General features: G+C 38.1%; 1 protein-coding gene across 1 annotated transcript in view; it reads left to right on the forward strand.

Moving 5' to 3' along the window:
• The window catches only part of Grm7 (glutamate metabotropic receptor 7), an 837060-nt gene that overhangs the window by 448612 nt on the left and 361632 nt on the right, over window positions 1-26816 (forward strand). Inside the window, exons 3-4 of the mRNA XM_059258312.1 lie at window positions 756-897; window positions 6656-6810. Coding sequence (XP_059114295.1) covers window positions 756-897; window positions 6656-6810 — 297 coding nt within the window. The remainder of the gene's footprint in view (window positions 1-755; window positions 898-6655; window positions 6811-26816) is intronic.

The raw sequence follows: 26816 nt of genomic DNA on the forward strand, positions 1-26816 counted from the left end.
GTTGGAATAAGATAAGATCCATCAATTGTTCAGTAAACTGCCCCCACCCCCAGTTCTCCTCTAGAAATTCATTAAAATCGATTGGGGTCATGAAGACTCTCAGAAGAAATCTATTTAATCCTCCTGTTCCCTAACACAAAGCAGGGGACACTAGTTACTATAATATATTGATTTCTGAGAAGATAGCACAGAATATTTGAAACATATTTTCAGCGGCTTGGCCAGGCATATGTGATCTACACAATTTTGTTTGTAATAGCCAGTGTTCTTGTTGGCTCCTTTGCTTCTCATTTTATTTCTTTTGGAGCTGATCTTTAAACACTGAGAGTCATGTATTGTTGGAGAAAAGAACTGTCTGGGAATTCAAGTTCAGAAAATTCTCAAGCATAAATATGAAAACTAGTTGCTTCAGTGTTTATTACATTAACGTTAACACATGACATACATTGTAAAGACCTCCATCCACACATTTTGTCTGTCACCCTTTACCTACTTCCTCAAAGTTAATACCACTAGCTTTCCTGGGAAGTATTAGTTTTCAAAATGCATTACAAAGAGTGAGGCTGTGCTTTACTGCATGGTTGCAAAAATAGTTCAAGAACAAGCATGGTATCTTATGCTTTCCTGAAACAAAGGCATCCTTAAGAAAGTGCTATAGACTCAGTATCAACTGCCCCATCCCCCACTATCTTCCCTGTTTTTTTCCATACCTCTGTTGGGACTTTATTGACACTCTGCTTTCTTTTCTTAAACAGGTGGGCTCTGCATTGCCCAGTCCGTGAGAATCCCCCAAGAGCGCAAAGACAGGACCATTGACTTTGATAGAATTATCAAACAGCTCTTGGACACCCCCAACTCCAGGGCCGTCGTGATTTTTGCCAACGATGAGGATATAAAGTAAGGATGACTGGTGAACCTCATTCCTATGCATGTCACAGCTTTAGGAGGCAGAAGGATGAGGATGCTGGCAAGGAGAGGAGAAAAAAGTCAGATCAGAGCTGTAATTACAAGGTGGTAAATTCTTTTGTGCTTGCTGTCCCACACAGTTTGTCAGCCACAAAAGCAGTAGCACCTTGCTATCCTGTAGTTTCATTTCTGTTAAAAACAAAATGTATCGAATAATTGGCAGAAAGAAAAAGTACTAGGCCTCTGAAAAGTCGTATTAAGAAAAATAGTTCTAAATATCACAGACTTTTATCCCAAGAGTGGTGTTTGTCAGTGCCAAAGGTTTATAATTCTGCTTTCATTGCTCAGAATTTGAACTGAGAATACCAACTGTTGGATGTCTACATTCCACACCTGCCTATTCCTTTCTGCACTGATTTCCTGCACTGAAAACTTGTCATTTTAACTTTCCTTTTTGCTTAGCTACTTGCATTTGCAACCATACCATGCAGAGTTACCCTTTGAATTTCTTCTAAATTGCCCCCTGCTTCCATTTCTGAACACCATAACCCAGTCTAGAATCTTTTTTTTTAATTTAATTTTACATATCAGTCACAGATTCCCCTGTCCTCCCTCCTCCCACCCCCCAGCCTTATCCCCCTAATCCACGCCCATTCCCACCTCCTCCAAGACAAGGCCTCCCCTGGGGATTCAGCTCAGCCTGGTAGATTCAGTTGAGGCAGGTCCAGTCCCCTCCTCCCTACACCTAGAATCTTTATTTTTGTCTTTTTAAAAATAAATAGTAATTTGCACCTAACTGAAAAGGCTAAAAATTTTTTCTAACAGTGTCCAAAACCCCAAATAAGATGTCTTGCACCCTGTATCCTAGCTAGCAAGTTCTCCCCTGTGGGTAGCAGGGCTCCTGGCTTGTCAGTCTCTGATGTGTCATTCTGGAAACATTCTGTACTATGCTCCTGATTCATTTTTAAGTACCTGTACGTGCACTGCATGTGCCTGCTCTTGACCTAGCATGCTTTAGTGTTTTATAACAGAGAGTGTTGTTTATCAGTGCTTGTGGATCTGTGCAGTTTTTTAATCTATATGCATATTTTTATTTTACCTGTGTACTCTGCAGTTTATTTAACTTCTCCCTTGTGGATTGACAATTACATTTTTCACCACAGAATTTCAAAGTTATAAAAAATAATACAATAGCAAACTTCCTACACAGAAATATGTGTGCTGAACTATAAATATGGGAAATATGTACTAATAATACATAACATAATAAGTAATATGTAAATATATCAGACTAATATATCATACCTACAGTGAACATAGAATTTTACATGTCCTCTTTTAAAATTTAATCATAGATTCATTATTTTGCATGCTCTAGATGTGTTTAGATTCTAACATTTTATAAGGTAGATTCTAGAAAGATCTGTCCTTTCCTTAAAAAGGCCATCAATACAATCATCTAGAAATGTGTTAGTTTATACTTCCCTTGTGTGGAAGAGTTATGTTTTGAATCTTTACCATGTATCTTAAAATTCTGTGTTATTGAATTTGAAAGTGAATTATTGTTACTGGGTAAAATTGAAGGGTTCAGACCATGATAATTTCTTCCATGGGATTTTCTAAGGTCTTTTTCAGCAGTCTTCCTTCCCTCTCCCTGCTCCATGGGTCCTACCAAACAGCCCTAGATCTCCCCAGCATCCCACTGTGAAGGCCTTGACCACAAGTGAGGTCACAAAACCATTACCTGGAAAGCGGAATTTGAGAATATTTTCAGTACATAAATCATCACTCTGACCTTGAATAGGTTTCTATCCTAGTTCCCATTTTCTTTGCATCTCAGTTGTTCCATAGGTCAAATGAAAGTCTCTTAAAGCGCTCCTGTGGGGAGGTTTCCTAGTCTAATTTACCCCTACACACTACATGTTGTATTCACTGCTGGCCAGGAAGCCATTACTGTTCCCTCCTTTGTAGATATTTTCATCATTTCTGGTGTATTTCAAGGAAAATACCTCTGACCAGAGTATTTCTGGAAAAAACTTTTCATAATACTTTAATTTTTTGACTTATGCCCATGGCATCCTGTGTTGTTGTTGTTGTTTAATGGTTGAATGTTGTTGAATAAGTCTGTATTGTCCATTGTCTGTAGCCATCATTACACCAGATGACTTTTGAATGGTGTTTTTAACCTTACTATCAGTACTGATACTAACAGAATAGGTGGTTCTCAATCAATGCCATTGAATGAATGAATAAAATTCCGAGTCTAGTGCTCAAGTGCTTAATGATATGTAGAAGCTTTATTCTCTGGGACTTTATGGTTGGTATTTTTGTTCACTTGCTTGTTCTCCCTCCCTCCCCCTCCTCCTTTTCTCCCAACTCCAGGGTTTTACTTTATAATCCCAGCTGGCCTCTAACTCATGATCCTCCTGCCTCATCCTCTGATTGCTAGGGTTGCAGGTTTAGGGCTAAAATAGGATTAAGTCTTGGTTCAAGTTTTATCATTTTAAGCCTTACATATACCACGTATGCAGTTGTCAAGCTAAATGTTTGGTCTGGGTGCTTCTTGCACAGGTCTTTGCTCATGGCATTGTTTTGCTGATCTGACTTTGTATATCTCAAGTTCCCTTTCATATATGCACTTCTGTGGGAAAATGTTTTGGATGGCCATTAAATACATTATTTCTCTCCTGGCACAATGCTGTTTGCATCACTCTTGGGTTGTCTTATTCCCCTTTGTATTTTAGTTACTTGTGAGGTTTTGTTTTCATTATATTGGTCTTTGGGCTCCAATTTCCCCCTAATGTTATTAACATTCTTGTCAACCATTTTATGTCTTTTCTTGTCTACTTTATACATTTACTAACATGTGATACATTAGTAATGTATGTCTGTGTTGAGATTTTAAAATCGTAGTCTTCTGAATAAGATTATAATACTTTTGTCCTGTAGTGTATGGCTTATATTTTATGTAGAAAATGTACATAATCCCCTCATAAAGTATGTGTATTTTTGTAATGGACCTACTTTCTATATTGAATATTATTCTATATTGCGATTTATGTGTTAGCATCTTGGTTTCTGAGCACAGTGATAAAAATCTGGTGCATATGTTTCTTCTAGAATGTGATCTTCAAGGCAGAACCATCTGAAGATTACAGAATCCCCACAATGTTGATTCTCTTTTCAAAAACTGTATATTGGAGATGGAAAATTTTGATATTTCCTGCAACATTAACTTCCAATACTTTGAAAACAGGAATAAGATGGCATTAATATCTCAGTTTTGAAGGGATGCTAAATGCTGAATCAGTCATGGGTATTGATAATTTGAATTTCAAGAAAGAACAAAATGTGTCTTCAAAATATAACTCTGCACATGAAAATAACATGTGCCCATTGTAAATCTCTTAGGAAATAAGTAACAGTTTCTTTAAAATAAAAGAGTACTGTAATTTTTACTCCCCCACAACTATGTAGAAAAATTAAAAGTCAAAGTAAATTAAATAATTAAAATTATCTCTTATAAAAACTATAACCTCTATATACACAGACAGCCTCTAGTTAATCACAGTTTAATGTTTACAAGGAACTTGTTCATGCACTGCAGCTTTCTCCTGCAGTATGGAGATTGCACAAACTCTACCTAAACCTTTGTGACTCACATTAGAATGTAGTCACTGTCTGAACTTTGAGTAAGTGCTCATTTATTTATATGTGTCTGGTCTTAACCTGTTTTCTTGGCTTCCTCTAACTTTCCCACCTCTGCCAGATGTCCTCATCTCTCCAAATGTGAATGGCTCACTGGGCACATGTGAAAATTCTCTTTGCATTGGAATTCATTATGTGTTAAATATTATAATTCGGAATTAAAATATATTCTCAGACTTTTTGTTATTACATTATTATTCTCATATTTTGTTCCCCTTTGTCTCTTAAGAAATTAATCTGATTTCTCTGGGATTTTTTTTAATTTCTCTCAACTTTATAGGATATTTTTGTCATTTCTAGTTAGTACTTTTGTAACATGTTTTGTTTCTCTATTTTTGCAACAGTTTAGGTTTTTTAATTCACCAATTCATCTTCTCAATTCAACAGTTGATTGGTAAATAATTAATAAACTATAGAAGTGATCTCTGAAATTGTCTTATTAGCAATAGTTAAAAGCCACTGTTAAAAATAATATTATTTGTTCTGCACATTTCTTCAGGAAATCTTGACTGTGTGTAATCTTAATTTTATTTTAACATTCTTATGTATAACATTTAGTTTTGTTTTCTTACTTTCTTTTCTCAAAAGTAACTGCAATTTTTCATTTTTAATACACAAGTTCTTATTTATGTTCTTAGTTTTTCCTTTATCTTGCTGTTGGTTATCTTTACACACCTTAGCTAAGTGAATTTGTTATTTTGTCCTTCCTCCTGTAACATCTGTTCTCCACTCCATGGCAGTGTCCTTTGCCTTGCTATTTTTTTTTTCTTTTTCACTGGGGTCTTCTGTACCTATGGAGATTTGGGGTAGGTACTTGCCAGCTGTAGACATGGGCTTATCAACTGATGGGGGTCTCAGCAGGTATAGAATTGACTATTGTATTAAGTGATTCCTTCCTGTCAAATTTGTACATCTTTTTGAAAGGGGTAGATTAAAAAAAATACAGAATAATCTTTTCTTCTAATATGATGTTTGTCTTTGAAGTAAATGTCTACTCCCTTTAAGTAGCCTTGTCTTTCAGTATTTAATACACGGTTACGTACCTATTCCTATCCACTCCTTTCCTCACTTCACACAAAAATTTCTCCTCTGCTTTTTGTTGCTGAGATAGTCACACTGTTAGGGAACAATTTCTTATGATTTTGTTAGAAAATTACCAGTCCATTTTTCTTTTGGTCCAGGAGAGAGAAAATGTGATCTGAGTTTTCACTGTCCCACATGTTATCTTTAAACACATCTTTATTGATTTACTTATGAACTTATGTGGTACCTGAAATCTGAAAGTCCTGAGTGATGAGAATTTCTGTGTGTATGTGTGTATGTGGGTTTGTATATGTGGGTATAGTTGTTTGTGTATGTGTGTGTATGTATGGAAGTGTGGATATGTATGTAGATATATGTATGCATGTGCATATGTCTCTCATATTTTACCTCTTGTCAACATCCCAATATTGATAACTTTCTCGCTAATATCATTTTTCCCTTTCATACTTTTTCTCTTGCAGCTTTTGATATTTGCAAACTGTATCCATCTATAAGCATATAAAATGAACTTTTATGTTGAAAGTAGAATTATGCTTATTTTAATAAATGACTGGAGAACTATTATCTGTATTGGCATAGTATTTCCTAGAAGTGAGATTTACTATATATCACCTCTCCATCTGAAGCCCAATGTTGCAAAATGAAGTGAAACAGACTTGATTTGGCCATTTTGAGAAAGGCATTTAGAATCTTTTTCTAAGTTGTGCTTTCACAATTTCTAATACATGTGAATATGTATCTCCAGTTTATTACATGTTTATATCTCCTTTACCTTTGAATTCTAACATCTTTCCCTTGTTTCCCTCAAAGAGCATTGACCTTTTTGTTATGAGTTTATCAATTTCTTTACATATGCAGTATACCAATCCCTATCATAGCCTTTGCTACTGCTTGCTTGTGTTCTGAGACTGCAGAGCTTCTTTTGATTCTACTTGAGTTTGAAGATGTCTGTGTTCAGCTTGTAAACCTATATGCTCTCTTGTGTTCCTTTCCATAGGCAGATCCTTGCAGCAGCAAAAAGAGCTGACCAAGTGGGCCATTTTCTCTGGGTGGGGTCAGACAGCTGGGGATCCAAAATCAACCCACTGCATCAGCATGAAGATATCGCAGAAGGAGCCATCACCATCCAGCCTAAGAGAGCAACTGTGGAAGGTATGTGCTTTGTCAGCAGTGAAGTGTGTGGAGAGGGGGCTATGCGCTGTTAGGTGACCCAAACTGAGGTCTTTGGGAAGCTTCGTGTTTGTACAGGATTCAGAGAGTGTGTTTTCCAGAGTGGAGTGATGGAGTGCAAATGAAGCTGTACACCTGGTCTATTCCCTTTGTTGACAAGCCTCTTTTGTAGAGATTATATTATTTTATGGTAATGTTGCAATTAACATAGATTCTTTTCTCACTCTGAAGAGCTTTCTCAGAAGAGATCATCACCATTACTAAGAACTGAAACAATGACACATCCAAGTGTCTGTGCAACAACACTGCATTTTTAGAGAGAATATTTTCCCTTTGTAATTTACCCTGTGCATCTTAGCATAACAAGCATAAGGATAGCATTCCTGTTACCTCTTGTGATCCCTCCAGAGGCTGTGAGTGAGTCAGGGACATGACCCTTTGCAGATACCAGCATTGCCTCCCTTTCTCAGTATTCCCTTGCTTTCTTACATTTCTGCCACCTCCCTTTTTTATTTTTTCTTCTTTGCTATTAAAAAGACTTTGGGGGGCGGGCATTAATAGGAAGTGATGTTACTTGCTGTTCCCATACTCTAACTGAATATATTGGTTTCAATTAATTCTATCTTTAATGTGCAAAAAAAGGTTCTGTCTAAATGGAAACACTATATGAAGAAAAACAAACTCCTCTGCTGATAACCTGCTTTCTGTTTCCTTTCTGATGAATCGTGTCTCCAAAGATTTTTTCAAGTGTGCTTTGCACATCGCACTGAACTCCATCCTCTTACCAAGGGAACCAAATATTTGCACTTCTTTCTATTCCAATATAATTAATTATTCTCTCCAGAAGACTGCAGGGTCTGTATAGATTTTTCTGAAACAAATCAGGTTGTGCCTCTATCTGTAACTGGTCTTTTTCTATGTTATCTTGAGGAGATAACAATCCCCTGGGTCACTTCTGCGTTTTCCTTGGGAGGCTTTGAGTTAATTTATTCCCCTAAAACATACCCAGAGCCAATCGCCAATCTTACGTAACAGGTCACAGAATTTACAGATGTGCTGCAATAATAATGGATAGGATTTTTAATGGTATCTATTCCTTTTCACTTAAAAATGTGTACATTTGTTCTGTGCTACAAGTCAAATAAACAGACTATGAGAGACATATCCTGTCTCTCAGAACATCCAGATTTGGATGAAACAGTCAGAAAGAAGCTAATGAGAGCAGACTATGGAAACTGGTCTGTGCTCTGGAGTAGTAAGTAAAGCAGGTTGAGTAGATGTTATCCTGTAGGTATGACACAATGCTTGAGAGGACTTTTTATGGGAAGTTATGCAGTAACTGATGGCTGAGAGCTAACTGGGTGGACAGTGAGGAGTGAGGGATGTGGACTAAAGAACAAAGGGGCAAACACAGTGAGGCAGTTGCCTAATGACCCCTGAAGTAATTCTACACCCCTACCTTATTGAAATCATCACATTCTGCTCAACATTTTCCTGTTTACAAGATACTAGGAAGACTCTCCGCTCCCCTGGAGTATAGTCATGATTATACTATTTGGTTGACTAACTTCTATTGACCCTTAGGTATTTCCTTGAATATTAATTTGGCATGGAAGTTCTCTGCACTCATTGCTTCTGCTTCACTGTAAGAAATACCTGTGGTAACATAAAGGGACTGGGTTTATTACATTTCATGGATTTGGAGGCTTCAATCAGGGTTTGATTGTTTCCTTTGTTCTTGATTTGAGATGAGAACATTATGGTGGAAGTATGGGGTAAATAATAGTTGTTATTAGGCAAATGAAAGATAAGGATGCCTGGTATCCTGAAGTTCTCTTTATGGGCATACTTACAGTGACCTTCAATCTTCTCTATAGGCATTACTTATTGACTTTTTTTTGGTCGTTTTTTAAGAACATCACCCCTGAGGTCCAAATCTCCACTATCTAGACCTTTGGAGGTTGGGTTGTTTGAATGAAAATGATTCTCCAGAGCTCATTTGAATACTTGGTCCCCACGTGGTGGAAACGTTTAGGAGGTATGGCCTCACGGGAGACAGTTTGTCATTAAGGGTAGGCTTTGAGGTTTCAAGATATTAGGCCTGTCCCAGTTACCTCTCTACCTCCTACTTGTGGATCAAGATGTAAGCTCTCAGGCACTGCTGTAGCACCATGCCTGCCTGCCTACTGCCATGCTTCCCAATATGGTGGTCATGGACTCACCCTCTGAAATTGTAAGCCTCAAATAAACTCTTTCTGTAAGTTGCCTTGGTCATGATGCCTTAGGATGGCAATAGAAAGGAGGCTTAGATGGGAGAGGACATTAAAGACACAAACTATGCACTGTCTTTTGCTGTTATCACACTTGATAAAGTCTAAGTTGTCTTGCTGTGATGATTGATCCTGACTGTCAGCTTGCATGGATTTGGAATCACAATGGACACATCCCTCTGTGTGTGTCTGTGAGGAATTTTTATAGTTTTGGATAAAGGGTGGAAAGATCCATGCTGAATGTGGGTAGCTCAATCTACCCTGTAGCTGGGGACCCAAAGTTCATCAAAAAGGAGAAAGCAAGCTGAACAACAGCATTTGTCTTTCTTTGCTTCCTAACTGTGGATATATTGTCACCATGTTTCTACTACCATGGAATTCAGTCCTTCATGTGTGAGAAAAACTTTCATGGACACCATTTCCAGTACCTCACAGGGTACTATTGTATCTGATAGGTACCTTTGGAACTCTTGTGTGTAGCTCTTTCCCCAGGAATTGTGAGAAATTAACAACAATTTAAATTATTATCTGCCTTTGTGGATTAGGAATCACAGACCACATAAGGGTCTGACACAAAATATGGCTGAAAAGAAAACTGCGATTACAACATAAAATGTCCTGTCTAGAAAGGAGATTGTGCTAGATGTTAAAAGCGACTATGGCATCAGAGCATGGAGTCAGCTGTGAACAGGGTGAGCTAGAATGCTCACCCAGGTGACTTTGTGGAACAGTGAATGGGGTGTCGGGTCTGGGGTATGGAGAAGTAAGAGATTCTAGAGCCTCAGTTGAGTCCTTTCTTCCTAAGCCCTAGGTGTTACATAGATATGATGACTATATTTCATGGCTACTAACCACATGGGAATTATATTTTAACAAATTGCTAATTATTAATGGGGTTTAATAAACACTTGAAAGAAAGAAATGTATTCTGTGTATATATAGGGATATACAAATTTATTATATCAGACCAAAAAGAGCCTTATGAACTTCTTAAAAGCAAAAGGAAAACATCAAATAAAACCTTACAGGGGCTGGGGAGATTGCTCAATGAATAAAACACTTGCCACTCAAGTGTGATGACCAGAGCTTTGATCCCTAGGACCCCATAAAAGGTAGACAGTCCTGGCTAGATCCTGTAATCCCAGAACTTTGGAGGCAGCAGGGCAAGGTACTGGAGATTCAGTGAGAGATCCTGACTCAATAATAATAAAAATAGAGAGCAACCTAGAAAGGTGCCTGACATCATTTCAGGACTCCACACATATCCACACATGCATGTGTACCCATACATTAGCCCATAAACATGCACATTGCCCCCACATACACATGCAAAAATCATTTCTCAAGACAATAAAATAGAGAAGAAATGTTGCTAAATATGACATTCCAACATGATAGAACAGTGGTAATTTCTAAAAAATCTCTACAGCTCCCTCCAAAGAAATGTGAAGATTTTCACAGTGCCATGAGGAAAATGCCACAGCTTCTATCTAGGGATACTATCATTGTATATTATCACAAAAAAGAACTAAACTGCTTCCGTTTCACAGCAGATGGAACAATACAATTGAGGATAGGCATTCAAAATACCATTCCTAAGAAAGGGGGATGGGGATGAGTTCAGCTACACTGCTGAATGTGAGTAAAGTTATGTAGGGTCTAAACTCATAAGACAAGTGGAACACATTTTATAAAGACAAATAAGGATTCCATTCTCCAGCATATTATATATGTTTGTTTTGTCCCTCCTACTAGTCCCATGCTTGCTAAATTCTCTATATCATATTATATTGGGCAAGGATATCTTGCAAACATTCATAGTATACTCCTGTATCTTTGGGATATATGTTAGGTTGCAAAGAAATGAATTAATCAGCCACATCTTTCCCTTTGGGGTTCACATTTCCTTTTTTTCATTAAGATATTTTTATTCATTTTACATACCAACCACAGATCCCCTCTTTTCCCTCCTCTTGACTCCCCTAGTCTTCCCCCCACCCCAGCTTATCTGCCATTCCATCCTCAAAAAAGGTAAGGCCTCCCGTGGGGAGTCAGCAGAGCCTGGTACATTCAACTGAGACAGGTTCAAAGACCCTCCCCCTGCACCAAGGCTATGCAAGGTGTCCTGCCATAGGTACTGGGCTCCAAAAGGCCAGCTCATGGACCAGTGATGAATCCTGATCCTACTGCTAGGGGCCCCTTAAACAAATCAAGCTACATAACTATCTCGCTTATGCAGAGGGCCTAGTCCAGTCCCATGGAGGCTCCACAGCTGTTGGTCTAAAGTTCATGAGTTCTCACTAGCTTGGCTTGGTCGTCTCTGTAGGTTTCCCCATCATGATCTTGATGTCCCTTGATCATAGAATCCCTCTTCTCTCTCTTCGACTGGACTTCTGGAACTCGGTCTGGTGCTTAGCTGTGGATCTCTGCATCTGCTTCCATCCATTACTGGATGAAGGCTCTCTGATAACAGTTAGGGTATTCATTGATCTGATTACTGGGATAAGCCAGTTCAGGCACACTCTCTACTATTGCTAGTAGTCTAAACTGGGGTCATCCTTGTGGATTCCTGGGAACTTCCATAGTACTAGGTTTCTCCCTATCCTCATGATGTCTCCCTCTCTCCTAGTATCTCTTTAATTGCTCTCCGACTCTGTCCTGTTCCAGCTCAATTTTCGATGCGTTTCGCCAACATCTGAATCTGAGCCTTTGGCTGACATTGGTGTGTGTGTGTGTGTGTGTGTGTGTGTGTGTGTGTGTGTGTGTGTGTAGGGCATTCATCTTTGTGTGAATGTCTTCTTCAATCACTTCTCTACCTTATTTCTCGAGAAAGAGCCTCTTGCTAAAGCTGGAGTTCTTCGTTTCAGCTAGGCTGATTATTCATAGAACTCCAAGGATCAACTTACCTCCTCCACGATGTCCTGGGACTAGAGAAACATGCTTCCATCACTTCTGACTTTCACTTAGGTATTGGAGATCTAACCTCAGGTCCTTGTTCTTGTACAGGCAATACTTTACCCACCTCATGGAACGATCTCCCCAGTCATGCATGATGTATACATGAACATAAAAACCTATTTTGGATCAACATGCCTGCCTCTGTGACATCAGCTTTGATCCCCTCTTGTCCCTCTGTATTTATTCTCCATTTACAGGGAAGCCTTGGTGTGTTTTAGCTAAGGATGCCATTTTTCTTCCTTTCTATTCATGGTGACAGAATCTGAGCGATGGAAGGATCAGCTATGGCTGGGCTACCTGCCCAGTATTCCTGACAAATCTAGAGAACTTCACCATTATTTGGCAGTAGTCCTTTAGCTCTTGAGCCAAGATATTCCTATAATTTTCAGTTTCTTTATGTTTTCAGAAGAGCCCACGCATGCCTTCATTTTGCTGACATGTATGCGGCTCCGTTAGCTAAAACGCACAGCAATTCTCTGACCCCAACAATTTGTCCAAGAAAAGTATGTTCACACTGCCTTCAGCTCTTCACCTCCAAACTGCCCTGCTTCTCTAAAGCAGTCTGGCCTAGGCATCCTCTTATGAAAGCCAAAATGGGTCCTGAATCACTGCTGTTTTGCTTCTAACATAGACAATAGCCCTGAGAAATAAGTACAAGAAGGTCTTATTTCAAATCAACTTCTAATGGCTCCTACAAGTGGTGATATTTTTTCCAGTGAGTTTTACATCTGAGATATGTGAAGGAACAGACAATAAACCTACAAACAAATAAATAAATACCCAAGCAAATCCACTCAACCTTTGGACCCAATGTAGAAAAAAATTGCCTTTGGAAAAAAAAGAATCTCATGATTTTTAGTCAAAATTAAGTTGATTTTTGCCTTTCATGAAACCAGAAAGTTTGAAGCTATAACAATCTAAAAAAAAATAGTCCTGACTCTTTTCTCCTGTTTAGTTATGATGACTTCATCCATGTGTAATTGCCTGGACATTTGCTCAATGAGGGAAGATATAACAAGCATTAGCAACCACAAACATTGAAAGGACCACAGTCCACAGTGTTTGATTTGTTTTGCTTTCTTTTGTTTTTTACTTTATTTGAAGAATTTCATACAATGTATTTTGACCATATTTGTCTACCTTCTCCCTAATTCTTTCAGATCCACTTCATTTCCTGACTCATTGAACTTTGTGAATGTCTCCCCATCCACCCACGGAGTCCAATCAACTTGTGATGTCCATATACATTTAGATGTGTGGACTTCCACTGGAGCATGGTTAACCTACCAGGGGTTGCACACTTGAAGAAAACTGACTCTCCCTCTTACAGTGGCTGTCAGTTGCCAATACTTGCTTGGCTCTTGGTGGGTCTTTGTGCCTAAGTCTCCTTCCTTGTTAGGGTCTAGTCTTCCCTGAGATTTTGTGCATGCTCACAACCACTGTAAGCACATATATGCAGCTGCTCTTTTGTATGCAGCAGACATCGTTTCCTTTGTCATCATCCACCATCTCTGGCTCTTACACTCTTGTGTCTCCTATTCTGCAACGATCCCTGCTGTTTATTTTAGCAATATGTTGGTTATTGACCTATAACCTCATTTAATACGAGAGCAATGACATTCTGCAAGATCATTAACATAACCACTTTTTTCATTAAAGTCTTCTGTAAACATTGATGTTACAGGCTCAAAAAGTATATAAACCAGGAGCATAAATATTGAGATATAGCATGCAACAAGGCAGACACAGTCACACATTTAACATGATGATCACAGATGACAGAGAGGAATAAAAATGAAAAAATATTTTAGCAGGAAAACTAGTCTAATACCATTCCTTAAAGATGAGTATATTTAGTCAGGGCTCTCTAGAGAAAGAACATCCAGGGAATGAATATGTATCATAAAGGAGATTTATTAGTTCATCTTAAATGATAATTCTGAATCATTGGTTCAGCAATGATTGTGTACACACTAGAGAGCCCAAGAGTCCAATAGCAGCTCAACCTGAATGCCTCAATAGTCCCAGTCTTATGCAGAATGCCTAGAAGATTATTGGAGAGCCACTAGTTTTCATTTTGCCTTGGAAAACCTAAGAGGCTGAACTGTGATGGTAGTGAAGGGTATCAATAGCACCAGGAACAACTAAACTGAGCAGGGTAGATGCATTCACCAGCAAGGGACAAAGGTAGACTGAACAGAACAAAATCAAGAACTTTCCCCTTGGACCTCCTCTTATCTGGGCTATAGCAGAAATGTGCAACCTGCTCTGAAAGAGGGTCTTCAACCTTAGTTAATCCTTCCAGGAAATGTTCTTACAGACCCATCTGAGCCATCTCTCTTAGCTGATTACAGAACCAGTCAAACTGACAAGCAAGATTAATCATCACAAACTATCATGTGAGTCAAGGAATACGCTGCTTTACATGGAAAATTGCCCAAGTATGCACAAAAAGTAGTGATACACATTAGACTGATTTTACATCTGAAGTCCTATCAGTGTACAAATATTGCAAAAACCTAAGAGGAACTATATACTTGGGTTCATTTATTATCATATATTTTACTTATTATTATATATATATATATATATATATATATATATATAATATACATATGCTATATACACAATTTATAATATTTATATGTATGGGGAAAGAGAGAAAGCCCCAATATTGTCTACTGTATATAAACAGAAGCATTTTTTCAAGGTAAGAAGGAAAAGGAAAAAGAAATCACAGAATAGTGAAGTTCTAAGAACATAGGTGATACATTAAATGGAAAAAATGAGAATACTTATCTTGGTTTTGTTCAAATAGAGGTTTAGTAGAAAAAGTGACAAACTTACAGAAGTTTGAAAAGTAAGCAATTGGGCAGAGGGCGATGAAATTGAAAATCTGAAACAGATTCTAGTGCTGGGAAGGTTGAGGCAAGAGGACAGCTAATTTGAATCCAGACTGAGTTACAGAGTAAAGCAGAGTCTCAATGAAAACAGCAACAATAACAAAAACTGAAGGTAAAATGAAGAAGTATCCAAAGTGAATAATGGTGTCCTGGAAACAAAAACGTCTCTACATATTGAAATTCATTGTTTCCCAATCATCCATCCCCAGTACAAATATTACCTAAACCGTACTAAAGTCTTCTGCTCAAGACATCAGTCATGTGATCTCTAACAGACAAAACAATGGATTTTAAGTCGCAATTTCATTCATTCTCTGTGCATTCTGTACAATGTATTTTAAATATATTCACTCCCCACTCTTTGCCTTAACTCTTCACTGATCCTCTCCATCTCCCCACTCCCCAAACTTTATGTCCTCTTTTTAAAAAGTAAGTTTAGTAATCCATTGACTCCAATTGGTTCTGACCATATAACCATGGATGAGGGGCTATTCCCTGGGGTATAGTATATCTATCAGGCCGCACACCCTTAGAGAAAACTGACTCCCTCCCCACAAAGCCAACTGTCTAACACTCATCATTTATTGATAGGGCCTTTTTCCCACTCCATCTCAACTGTTGACTGGTTTGATTTGTGTAGGCAAACACAGCTGCTGTGTTGTTATGAGTTCCGTGTTCTTGATAAGAAGACACTGCTTCACTCTGGTCCTCCCTGACCTCTTGGCTCTTATGGTCTTTCTGCTCCTCCTTTGCGATGGTCCCTCAGCCTTGGGGAGAGGTGTGATATAGATGTCCCTTTTGCAGCTGATCATTCCTCTGACACTTATGCTCTGTGCTTTGAATGTTGTGAGTGTCTTCACCACCATCTATCGAAATGAGAAACTTCTCTGATGAGGTCTGGAAGTTACACTAATCTAAGTAAAGAGAGTTAAGAGGACAGTTGGAGACTATATACAATTAGCTAAACAACAGTAGAATCATTTAGGAGAATATTGGCTGGTTCATTGCCTGAAAAAAAAAAAAAAGACCCACAATGACTGAAAGTACTGAACACATTCCCCACTTTCTTAGCACTGGGCCCATCCAAGAGATGACAAACTTCCCTGTAAGCAGCCAGAAGGTTTGGGTTTACAAATCAGTAAGTAGATTGCTTTCCTACCATAGTAAACTGGGTCTGGTGGTTCATACCTGAAATTCCAGAGCATGAGAAATAGAGATAGTAAACTCAAGAGTCCAAGGTCATCCTTGGCTACACAAAGAGTTCAAAGCAAGGTTGAGCTACATGAGACCCCACCTAGCATTTAAAAATAAGGAAAAAGAAGATTATTCTTTTGAGTTGAAACTGAACAAAAAGATGTGATTACTAATGTTTATTAAACAAATATAAAAGTAAAGCAAATGTGAGAGTTTAAAGGAGCATTAAGTTGTCCAAGTGGATGGCAGGGAGAAAAGCCATTTATAAATTTTGGGAGGTTGAAAGGGCTTCTTTAATGTTTTTTAAAACAAATTGATTGCTTCTTAATCTCTCCTCATTTGGAAAAGGGAGAAAAAACCCTTATAAATGAAGAAATGGATATTTTTCAGGCTCACTGTGTTCATGATATTAGGTCTGTTCTGTAGGTTAATTGGAACGTTAAAGTTAAGCAACCCTTTCTGTAACTCTAAAGGCACTGTTCAAGAGTTTCCAAAGCCTGTCTGTACTGTACTATTTCTTACTTGATATAGAAAATTATTTTGCCTTGATTCTATGCCTTAACTTCCTTTTACCAAATTCTGGGATAATAGGCAAGCACTATTGTACCCCTGTTCCCTTATGAGCAAGCCTTTAGCTACTACCACAATTTACATAAAAGTCAGTAGATTCATTAATTTATCATGGCTAAAACAAACACTGACATAATCCACACTAGATTCAATGTCATGTAGATATGTACTTTGATTAAAGACCCTGTGCTTCAATTTTTTAAACTATATTTTATTTACCGTGTGTGTGTGTGTGTGTGTGTGTGTGTGTGTGTGTGTGTGTGTGTGTGTGTGTGATAGTGTGACATGCATGTGTTACAGATCAGGTGTGGTAGCCAGAGGACACCCTATGGGAATCATTCTCTCATTCTAACATGCACAGTTTGAGGATGGAATTCAGGTTATCAGATCATATGTTTTATATCCTGCTGGCTTTGGTTGCTGCTGAGTTTTTCAAAACCAGAGCTGTAATTTGAATAAATTAGGCATGCACATCTTAAATATGATACCCAATAAATTTTAACATATGTACATATTAAGGTAGCTGCCACATAAATTGAGATAATGTATTTGTATCACACCACATGGAAATTTTTACTTTGTCTCCTTGTACCAATTCTACCATCTTTAAGAAAATTAATACTACCTCCCTTATGAACATTCACACAAACATGTTTTGTTTTATTTCATTTCTTGAGACAGGGTTATGCTAGGTATCTCTGACTAGCCCAGAATGCACTAAATATTTAGCACAGGCTGACCTTAAACTCATGTGAACTGACTGCTTACCTTTTCTATGCTGAGATCATAAGCATCTACCTGTGTGCCATGCTATATGGAATCATACCTTTATCATACACCACACATGTCTTGCCTTTTGCTGTTCTCTAATGCCATAGAATCATGTTGAATGCAATCATGTATGTTTCTGAAAGGAAAAAAAGATATTTGTTTTACCCAGTCTAATATTTAGGAACCAAGTCCTCACTCTTGTACATTAGAGTGATTTATTCCATCGAGCAATACTCTACAATGCATTTATCCTTTGATAAATCATAATTTGTTAGCTTGTGAATAGTCTGCAGATATACTTCCTGATACATCTCATTTCAAGTCAAAAGATAATATCAATGCATAAATATCTCAGTTATTTTTTGCATTACTCTTTTGGGGGAAAAGCAGGTTTTACTGGTAAATTTCACATTCTCCCACATTTTCCAGTCAATGTACCATATGACAATTGTATACAAGTGCTTTTCTCCATCTTCTTGGTAGAGGCCTCTCTGTAAGCTTTTATTACAAACATGAAGGAAAATGGTAAGAACACATGGAAGGCAATGAGAAATCAAAATTATGTAGAAAGGTGGAGCTAAAGAAGGCAAGCAAGGAAAGGATGAGTTAAGATCATGGTTGGCACAGCATTTTAGGAGCCCAGAGCTGGCATGCTGGCTCAGCAGTTAAGAGCTCTTCCTGTTCTTGCAGATGACTCGGGTTCAGTTCCTAGCACTCCCATGGTATCTCACAATAATCTGTAACTTCAGTTCAAGGTTATCCAATACCCTTTTCTGGCTCCATGGGCATCAGGCTGACACATGGTATGCATACATACATACTCAGATAGATAAAATTTTAAAAATGTTCATAGGAATTCTTCTAATGGTAATACTAATAACCTATATACCTAGATGAGTTCTCTGTGTATAATTCTACCCATATACTTGATAGTCTCTTGTCTGTTATATACTCTTAACTGAAAAGTTCAGTTACTTGACAAGTTTGACAGCTTTCAAAATCATCCTGTGCCCAATCCTCCCAAATAATTAATCACATAATTTTCCCCTTAGGAAACAGATAATACCTTAATTATTTATAATCTCTGGGTTTTTTTTTTTTAGTCCTTATACAACAAATCAAAATAGAACCAAATTCCCCATTATCTATTTCCAGGTTTAACACTCCTAGGTTTCCAGCAGTTACACTTTTAAATCAAATACGAGTTTGCCAAAAGCCCATCATGTTGACACTGACATTTAGAGAAATAATCTATTCAAACTTTTAAAAGTTAAATTGCAAAATTCTGTCTCATTTATAGAACTAAAACTGACAAACAAGGAAAAATCATAAAAGCCACACGAAGCACAGCATGCTTGGGACTCACTTTAGGTTACATGGGGTGTTCCTGGACATGCTATTGCTCTGCACTGATTAATTCAGGTACCAGTATCATCCCTATAGGTGCTGATGTCCTGTGCTGTGGCTCAGTTATATCCAGACCCCATATGGCAGTGTTAATGTGAATGACTTCTAGCAAATTATTATGTGACTTCAAGAAAAGCCCAAGCATATTCAGAAATAGTCAATAGTAAAAGGATTCTTTGGAGCAGCTGTGTTAATATTTCATATAGGGACTGTGTACAATGTTTTCCTTCTTTCCTTACCAATAGAGGAATTCAAGAATTGCTGTTTCCAGTGGGGAAGTTAGAAGTGAGCTTCCATTAGACACATGCCAGGAACTGTACAGTTCGTGTCAGAAGCAGAAACTATTTTGATCCAGTTCATAGATTAAAAAAATAAATGTTTAGGTTCAGTTACATGCTGAAATTTACATAAGATGGTTATCTGCTGAAACCAGGATTTTATCATAGAATCTACTTGGTTCCTAACACTGTTTTCATTGCTACTCCCTACAGTCTATTTAGGGGAGAGGAGATTTAGTCTACAAACTTCATCTTTAAAAAAAAAAAAAAAAAACAAAGAAATACAGCTTGGTGAGGTGACTGATTGTCAAAAAGGCACCATTTTTAGGGGGTCTCCATTTCTTACAGGGTCCTTTAGAAGCAGAATCTAAGTTATAGGTTTCCATGCATGTCTTTTGAAGGGAAACATCACTGGAACCAAAGGAATGAACAGAGCAGAACTTTTGAAAATTGTCCATGAGCAATGCTGCCTGTACTTGTGGAAATGGATGGGTCAGGAGTCAATTCAGAGACTCAGTCACTACAAAACCAGGTGGAATAGTCTGTAGTCAATCAGCGGTAGGCTCTGTATAAAGATGGGCTGTAAATAATGTCTGAGCCAGAAACGGTCCATAAGAAGAAAGAAGGGTGTGCTGAGTCAGAGTAGCTATGCTTTAGTCTGAGTGGAGGGGCATAGTGGCCACTTTTCTTTTGCACAGAGGGGTGCATCTCCACAGACTCCAGGCTATAAAACCCTCAAGAGCACTGATAAATTATCAGGATCTTAAGTTTTTCTGCCTTTCCTACGGTGTGGTATACCCTGCCATGCAAAGATATCCATGGGATTTAACCACTAATTAGCCAGTACGTCTCATAAACATGTCATCAGGGGACTATCAGATGGCTCATGCAGGCAAATAAATGTGTGGTACAGGCCTCGTGACCTGAGTTTGAGACCTAGAAGCCATGTAAAGGTGGAAGGAGAGGCCTGACTATACTATAAGTTGCCATCTGACCTACGAATACGGGGCAGTGCTAATGCAGTGGTATAATGTAGTTCCTGATAGGTGGAAACAAACTTACTTTATAATGTTTTCTTTCTGATGTTTTAGGGGAGAAACCTATTTGTCAGATTAAATTAGCTATATACCATATGCAGCAGCATATTATGATCTATACCATAGAAGATGTACCACTGGGGTCAAGAGCTAGAACTTGAGCTTCAGTTTGGCGAATTTGTAGCTGCCCAATATCATATGTATGAGTAAGCTGATTTTGTAAGGACCAAGCTGGAAAAATAAAAAAATGTGTGTATTATGGTGCACTACTTTTGCTGCAATCTTCAAAGGCAGCATTGTGAAGTACAAGGGCTATTTCTCTCACTTCTTAGTTTTCAGGGTTTGGAGGCTGTGTGTTTAGTTTGTTCATGAATGTATCTTGTTAATAAAGAAGCACTCATCTAAGGTCTTAAGTGAGAAACACCAGCAAGAGCCATACCTGGGTATGCATTCTGTCACATTAATTCATGACTTCCGGAAATATTGACAGCAATGCTAAAGTCAACTTTCCTGAGAAAACAGGTCACCTCACCAAAGTAAGAAGACTCCTCAATTCTTGGAAGAGCAAAAATAAACATTTGAAAATAATTCTGTGACATCCACAGTAACTAAAGGTGACAGCATCAGCTGAACAATAGTAAACCAAAGAGATAAACCTAAACACTATTTTGAGAGGTAAACAATAGCCTTCTTGTCCTATAGTGTCAGGAGGAAGCTTACTTGGAAGTTCAGTGGTGATACTGAATAGGAGCCACATTTTTGTCACTGTTGAGCTAATGTCATTTTGAGATCTTACTAGCTATGTCCGCAGTAGTTACTGTGATGTTCTTTTAAACCATAGATGGTGCCACATAATTGAAAGGGATAGTAGTGTTTTTCCTTTAACAGGCTCAAAGTTAAAGATATTTCTAAGACATTTGTTTGTGATTAAAGGATATAGAGAACTTGCTTTAATGCTCAAGGCCTTGGCTTTATCCCTGGGGTCAAATATCAAGCAAGTCACCACGAGCAATTGGAGAGATTAGAACTGATATCTGGGGCATCAGTGGGTTTACCTGTGGTTTGAGAGAAACATGACAAAGTAAGTAGAAAGTTGGCAATGGGGTCATAGGGGATAGTTACCAGAGAGGGAGATGGAGAAAGAAGGAAATGTAAAGTGGAAAAATTGCATATCTCTTAACTTGTCACCCACTTTTCTTAACATGAGACATGCTGTAGGGTACTGTGATTCCATGGAACTCCTTCCTTGGGATATTCCTTTATCCTTCCATAGAACACTTTATAGACAATAGTGTTTTGCTTTGTTTTCTTACAGTGTAGGGGATGGAACCCAGGGCACTGTACATGCTAGGCAAGTGCTCTCTCTCAAAGCTGCATCCTCAGTGCTTGGGAGAAGGCGCTTCAGTTTTGTCCTGCTATTTCCTGGTGCTCTTAGAGATGGCACACTGTTCTGCTGCCTAGAAGTCATGATTTCCAGTGCACACTAAGATGGTTTTCTACAAGAAGCTTTGCAGAAGTCATACTAGCTTCAGCTGTGCCTGCAAGATAGGACTTGGAAAATACTAAGTTACTAGCTTCCTTTCACGCTTATAAAAATAATCTACTTTGTGTAGTTTTCAGTTTAATATCGATGATATGCATTTACCCAATGTATAGTGTTCAGAAAAATGCATAGAACATAATGAGTACTTTATTTTCAATTTGAAGGCTATAGTCCCATCATTATCAAAGCACAAATTTATCACTGTAGCCATAGACCTAAAAACCCAGGCTTACATAGTCCAGTTCTCCCAACAGGTCCTGATCTCCCTGTGTGACTGCATGTCCTTTCAAATATCCCCTCTGCTGCTGTTTTCATCTGGCTGCCTTTCTACAACATATGTACTCCAGTAACCTGCAGCATTTGAAACAGACTTTGGACATTAAGTATTGAAAAACTTTGCAGGTATTTTGGTTACTACAAAGAGAAACTCTATTTTCTTTTCAATTCTATATACATGTCATTATGCACATGCTAAGGAAGTCACTTCAAGGTGTCAGAATTTGGACCCTTTTCGGACTTACCAGAGGTTGTGAGAGTTCTGCATGATGTCTCTGTCTCCCTCTTTCCATGCCTCTCCATCTCTTTCTATCCCTCCTTCTTTTCCTATCTCCCCATCTCTCCCTTCCTTCATCTCTCTCCTTCCCTCCCTGCCTCTCTTTCCATTCCCCCTCCTCCCCTCTCTTTTCCGCCATTCTTTTCCTTTCTTTCTATTCCTTCCTTCCTGCTTTCCTCTACCCCTCCCTCCCTCTTCTTCCCTTGCTCCCTTTTTCCATCTCTTTCTTCCTCCCTTCCTCCTTCTCTACCTCTCTTTCCCTTGTTCTGTTCCTCCTTTCCCCTTTCTTCCCATCCTTTCCCTCCTCCCTCCTTCCTTCTGTCCCTCTCTCCTAAAGTAATAAATCTCCATTTTTATATTCACTTTTCAGCCTTTTCTCACTATTCCTTTCACCTGAAATGCTTCTCGCAACTGCTTTGCCCATGACTCCCTGACCAGTATAATTTCTCAAAAGCATACACATTGTTCTTTACCATAATTACTAGTTCCATGGCAGTATCTCTTTTGAAAATGCATGCATATATATGGAGGTGGAGGAAGAGAGAGAGAAAGCGATAGATGACAGAGACAGAGAGAGATCGACGGAGGTAGAGAAGCAAATGCACAATACTCTGGATCTTTTGCTTCACTTTGAGTATAATTCACTGATATAGAATTAAGACAGGTCTACTAGAAGAAAATGAATGTTATCTCAGATTAACATTCCTATGTGTTGATTTTTATACTTAAATATTTGAATTGCCGTATCATTAAAGCATAAGATTTTCTTTCTGCATTCCTTCCACATGGTATATTGCCCTTTGTTCAAAACTCTTTCTCCACAGGAATGGCTTTTGGACCTCTTGATTTCTCATACAAATTTTTGCACTTTAATAATTTTGAACTTATTTAAAATCAAAGATTCTTCAGCCCTGACATTTTTAGAATATTCATAACAAAAAAATTCAGCATGAGTAATTCATTCTACTTTACAGTATATGTGTTATTCTATAGCTAAAGAAGAGGCTGACTAACCCTCCCCACTGCCTTGCTATATCTGCATCTATGTGCATTATTTATAATTCTAGGAAGAGACTTTGCAGTTGAAGATGCAGGTGAGTATATTTGGGGGGGAGTGTAATGCACCATTGATGCTTTATAGGCCCCTTAGTCTTTTTGTGAGTATTCTTCTTCCCCAACATAAGTTAAAGCTCTGTGAGCCTGAGATTTGATAAAGAACATAAAATAAAAGCAGAGCTCAAGCTTTCTCATATTTATCACCTGCCCTGCATTAGGGATGTTACTCTGTGACATTGGTATTAATCATAGCCTGCTTTCTGCCATGAAAGACATCATCAAAGTATTTGAACCAAGGCTACAGAGTCACTGGAGGAACATTCCAGTGATAAATTTCTCCCCTCGACTTTGTTACTGTGCTGCCACTTCCAGCAGGAAAGAGACAGGTCCCCAAGGTGCTCATTGAAAGTAAGGCCGCTAGATGGGAAAGTGCTCCAACCTTCACTCACCAAGCAGAATCCCTTCACCCATGATTCAGCTTCAGCTTGCCACTCCTCACATTGGACCTTGGAGAAGCTACTTAACCTATGAAAAAAAGACTGCTCTGTAGCTCACTGAGAACTGCTGCCGGATTTATTCTTTCTGAATGTGCCCCCAAACCGTGTGTGTGTGTGTGTGTGTGTGTGTGTGTGTGTGTGTGTGTGTGTGTGCCCACAACAATGGCAACTGCTGTCCTTGCACCACTTTGATGAACTGACAGACTCAGAATGTTTTGAATAAAGCAGACAAAATTATTAGACGAATATTTCTGAAATGCTGATACTTTCATTATCAATGAAGTGATGTTAAAGGTACATTAAGTATTTTTTTTAAATATAAGGTATGATATTGTGCTGGCAACCACAGCTGCTTTGAGTTAGTAATGTGATATCCATATAATAACCAGAAGACAATATTTCATAACATTTCTGCCTACCTTCTATTAAAAATGCATAAAATTGGGAGAGAGATATTTTGGTGGGACATAGGGAAAGTTAGAGGAGTGAAATGGAAGATGGATATCACATTTTATTGTATACTTATATGAAATTATCAAGAAAAAACAAAATATTTGCTTTTTATATTTATAAAATATAAGAATATCTAGTACATTCCATTTGTCATTACATAGATATTTAGAAGTGTTATATAAACTTGTATTTATTGTTTTAAATCTTTTTTTTTTTTTTTTGGTTTTTCGAGACAGGGTTTCTCTGTGTAGCTTTGCGCCTTTCCTGAAACTCACTTTGGAGACCAGGCTGGCCTCGAACTCACAGAGATCCGCCTGCCTCTGCCTCCCGAGTGCTGGGATTAAAGGCGTTCGCCACCACCGCCCAGCTATATTTATTGTTTTAACATTTACCTATTTCTATAAATATGTATATGGATAAATGTACAAACATTTCATACTGTACTATCCCTTGAAATATACTTATTTGAAGAGTGTTTAACTAAAGAGAATTATATTAATTCTCTAGTTGTTTAGAAAATAAATGATTTTAGGAAAAATTTGAAGGTTAACATGACTGGCTAGTACCATTGACAACCTAAACAGTACCATTTGATGACCTCTAAGAATTTTGCATACATGAAGAGAGGCAATTACATGTCCCAAATACTGTGTTGTATTCCTACAACCTAATCCCAGAGTGTGAGAAGTACAGTGTCCACTGATGGAACACATCTTCTGAACTTCAAAGTTTTCATTAAAATACTTTACACTGTCTTTTAACAAATTCATATCTAATTCCTGGCATTTGCAAAACATTAATCTTACCCTTGTGAGAGGGAGCTACATCAATGATGATGGATGCTTTTAAGGACCGAACAGTTTGTTAGAAAGAGCTTCCTATAGAAACCTCTAGTCAAGAGTTCTTGCCCCAACTGAAAGACAGCACATATTTGTACCCTGGTGAACTTGAGTTTCAAGCTGAGCTCTGTCCTCATCACTTTGATATTTACGGTCAGACCCTGGTAACAGCCAGATGGGCATACTTTCCTGTGCTTCAGGACTCAGTGCCCATTCTCACATGTGGACCTAGAGGCCAGATGGTCTTCCTACCTGGAATCTTCTATTGTTTTGTTCCTGTAAATGGTTTTCCATCATTCCTGGCTTGATTATACAGATTTCTCTGGCACATCTGCAGAAGCTGTCAGCCCCTACTCACTTAGAAAGGGTCATTATGTATTATTTTCATCATGCTGATTTTGTTTACAGAACTTTCCTTTTTTGAAAATGACCTTGCATATTTACTTGTATAGTTCCTACAAATACAATGATCAGGGATCTCACAGTTAAATGTACATTATTATTTTACCAAGCTTTTTGAAATTGGCCTGTCATGTATTAGATACTCTATAACTACTTTTAAAAGAGTGCATACAAAACCAGCATGGTATTCTATGGTTGAGCTACAGTTGAAATGGAATGAGCATGTTTATAGGTCAATCAGAAGAACTTTGTGATGGGAAGAGGCTTGGAATAATATTGACAGGCAGGATTAGCAGAAAATTGGAAGAAGAAACTAATCATATGATTCAAAATTCAAGATTCCAAATAAATTAGGAATATTCAAAAAATGCAGCAGAAGCAGGGCACCTAAATGATATATCATCCTTTAGGTTAATGTGTTAAGGGATAAAATTCCCAACTCTGAAAATGGCAACTCTTTCTCGCCATGTTGTCAAAGACACAGTGTCTGTGAGCTAGTAGTACAGGTTCAACAGCAAAAGTTCATCAGTTCTGAAGCCTGAGTTGTTAGTGTGTTAGAAGCTTTGAATAAGATGATGTTACAGTGTTCTATCCTTCACATACCAATGTATCTCACAATTGTCATATATTCTGTGTAATTTTTCTCACTTGCCCCTGTTTTCCTTGTACATAAAGAGCATAATGGGGACCTCAAAAGGTTCTACAGCTCTAAATCCAATAGTTAGATAAAATTAAGTAATTAAATTAAAAGATATTATTTTTAAAGATTTCCTTGTATTTCATAACTGGCAAGTAGAATAGGCTGAAGCAATCCAATTGGATATATCTGCAAAGGTTGTTATGAGTTCAATCTGAGAGATGCTAGTGCCTCAGAATAATATGATGGTAGAGGCAATGGTGAAGTACAGTCAGGTTGTAGGCATATCTTAAAGGTGTATTTGTCATTTTTTTGCATGAGAAACGAACCACATAGGCTTATATATTTAAACCACTTGTTCTCTATTTTTTGAACAGTTTGAGAAGATTATGGAATCTTTGGCAAGTGCAGCATTACTGGAGAAAATTTATCATTGCACATGGGCTTTGAGAGTTTATAGTCTCAGTCCACTCCCCATTTTCTGTCTCTGTATCTTTAGTGGAACTGAGATGTGATCTTTTAGATTGCTGCTTCAACTACCTACTGGCATGCCTCCTCGCCATTATGAGCTCTCAGTCTGAAACCATAAGCCAGATAAACTTTTTTTCCCCTGAAGTTGC

The sequence above is a fragment of the Peromyscus eremicus genome, chromosome 3 (assembly GCF_949786415.1).
Source record: "Peromyscus eremicus chromosome 3, PerEre_H2_v1, whole genome shotgun sequence".
Classification (NCBI taxonomy): domain Eukaryota; kingdom Metazoa; phylum Chordata; class Mammalia; order Rodentia; family Cricetidae; genus Peromyscus; species Peromyscus eremicus.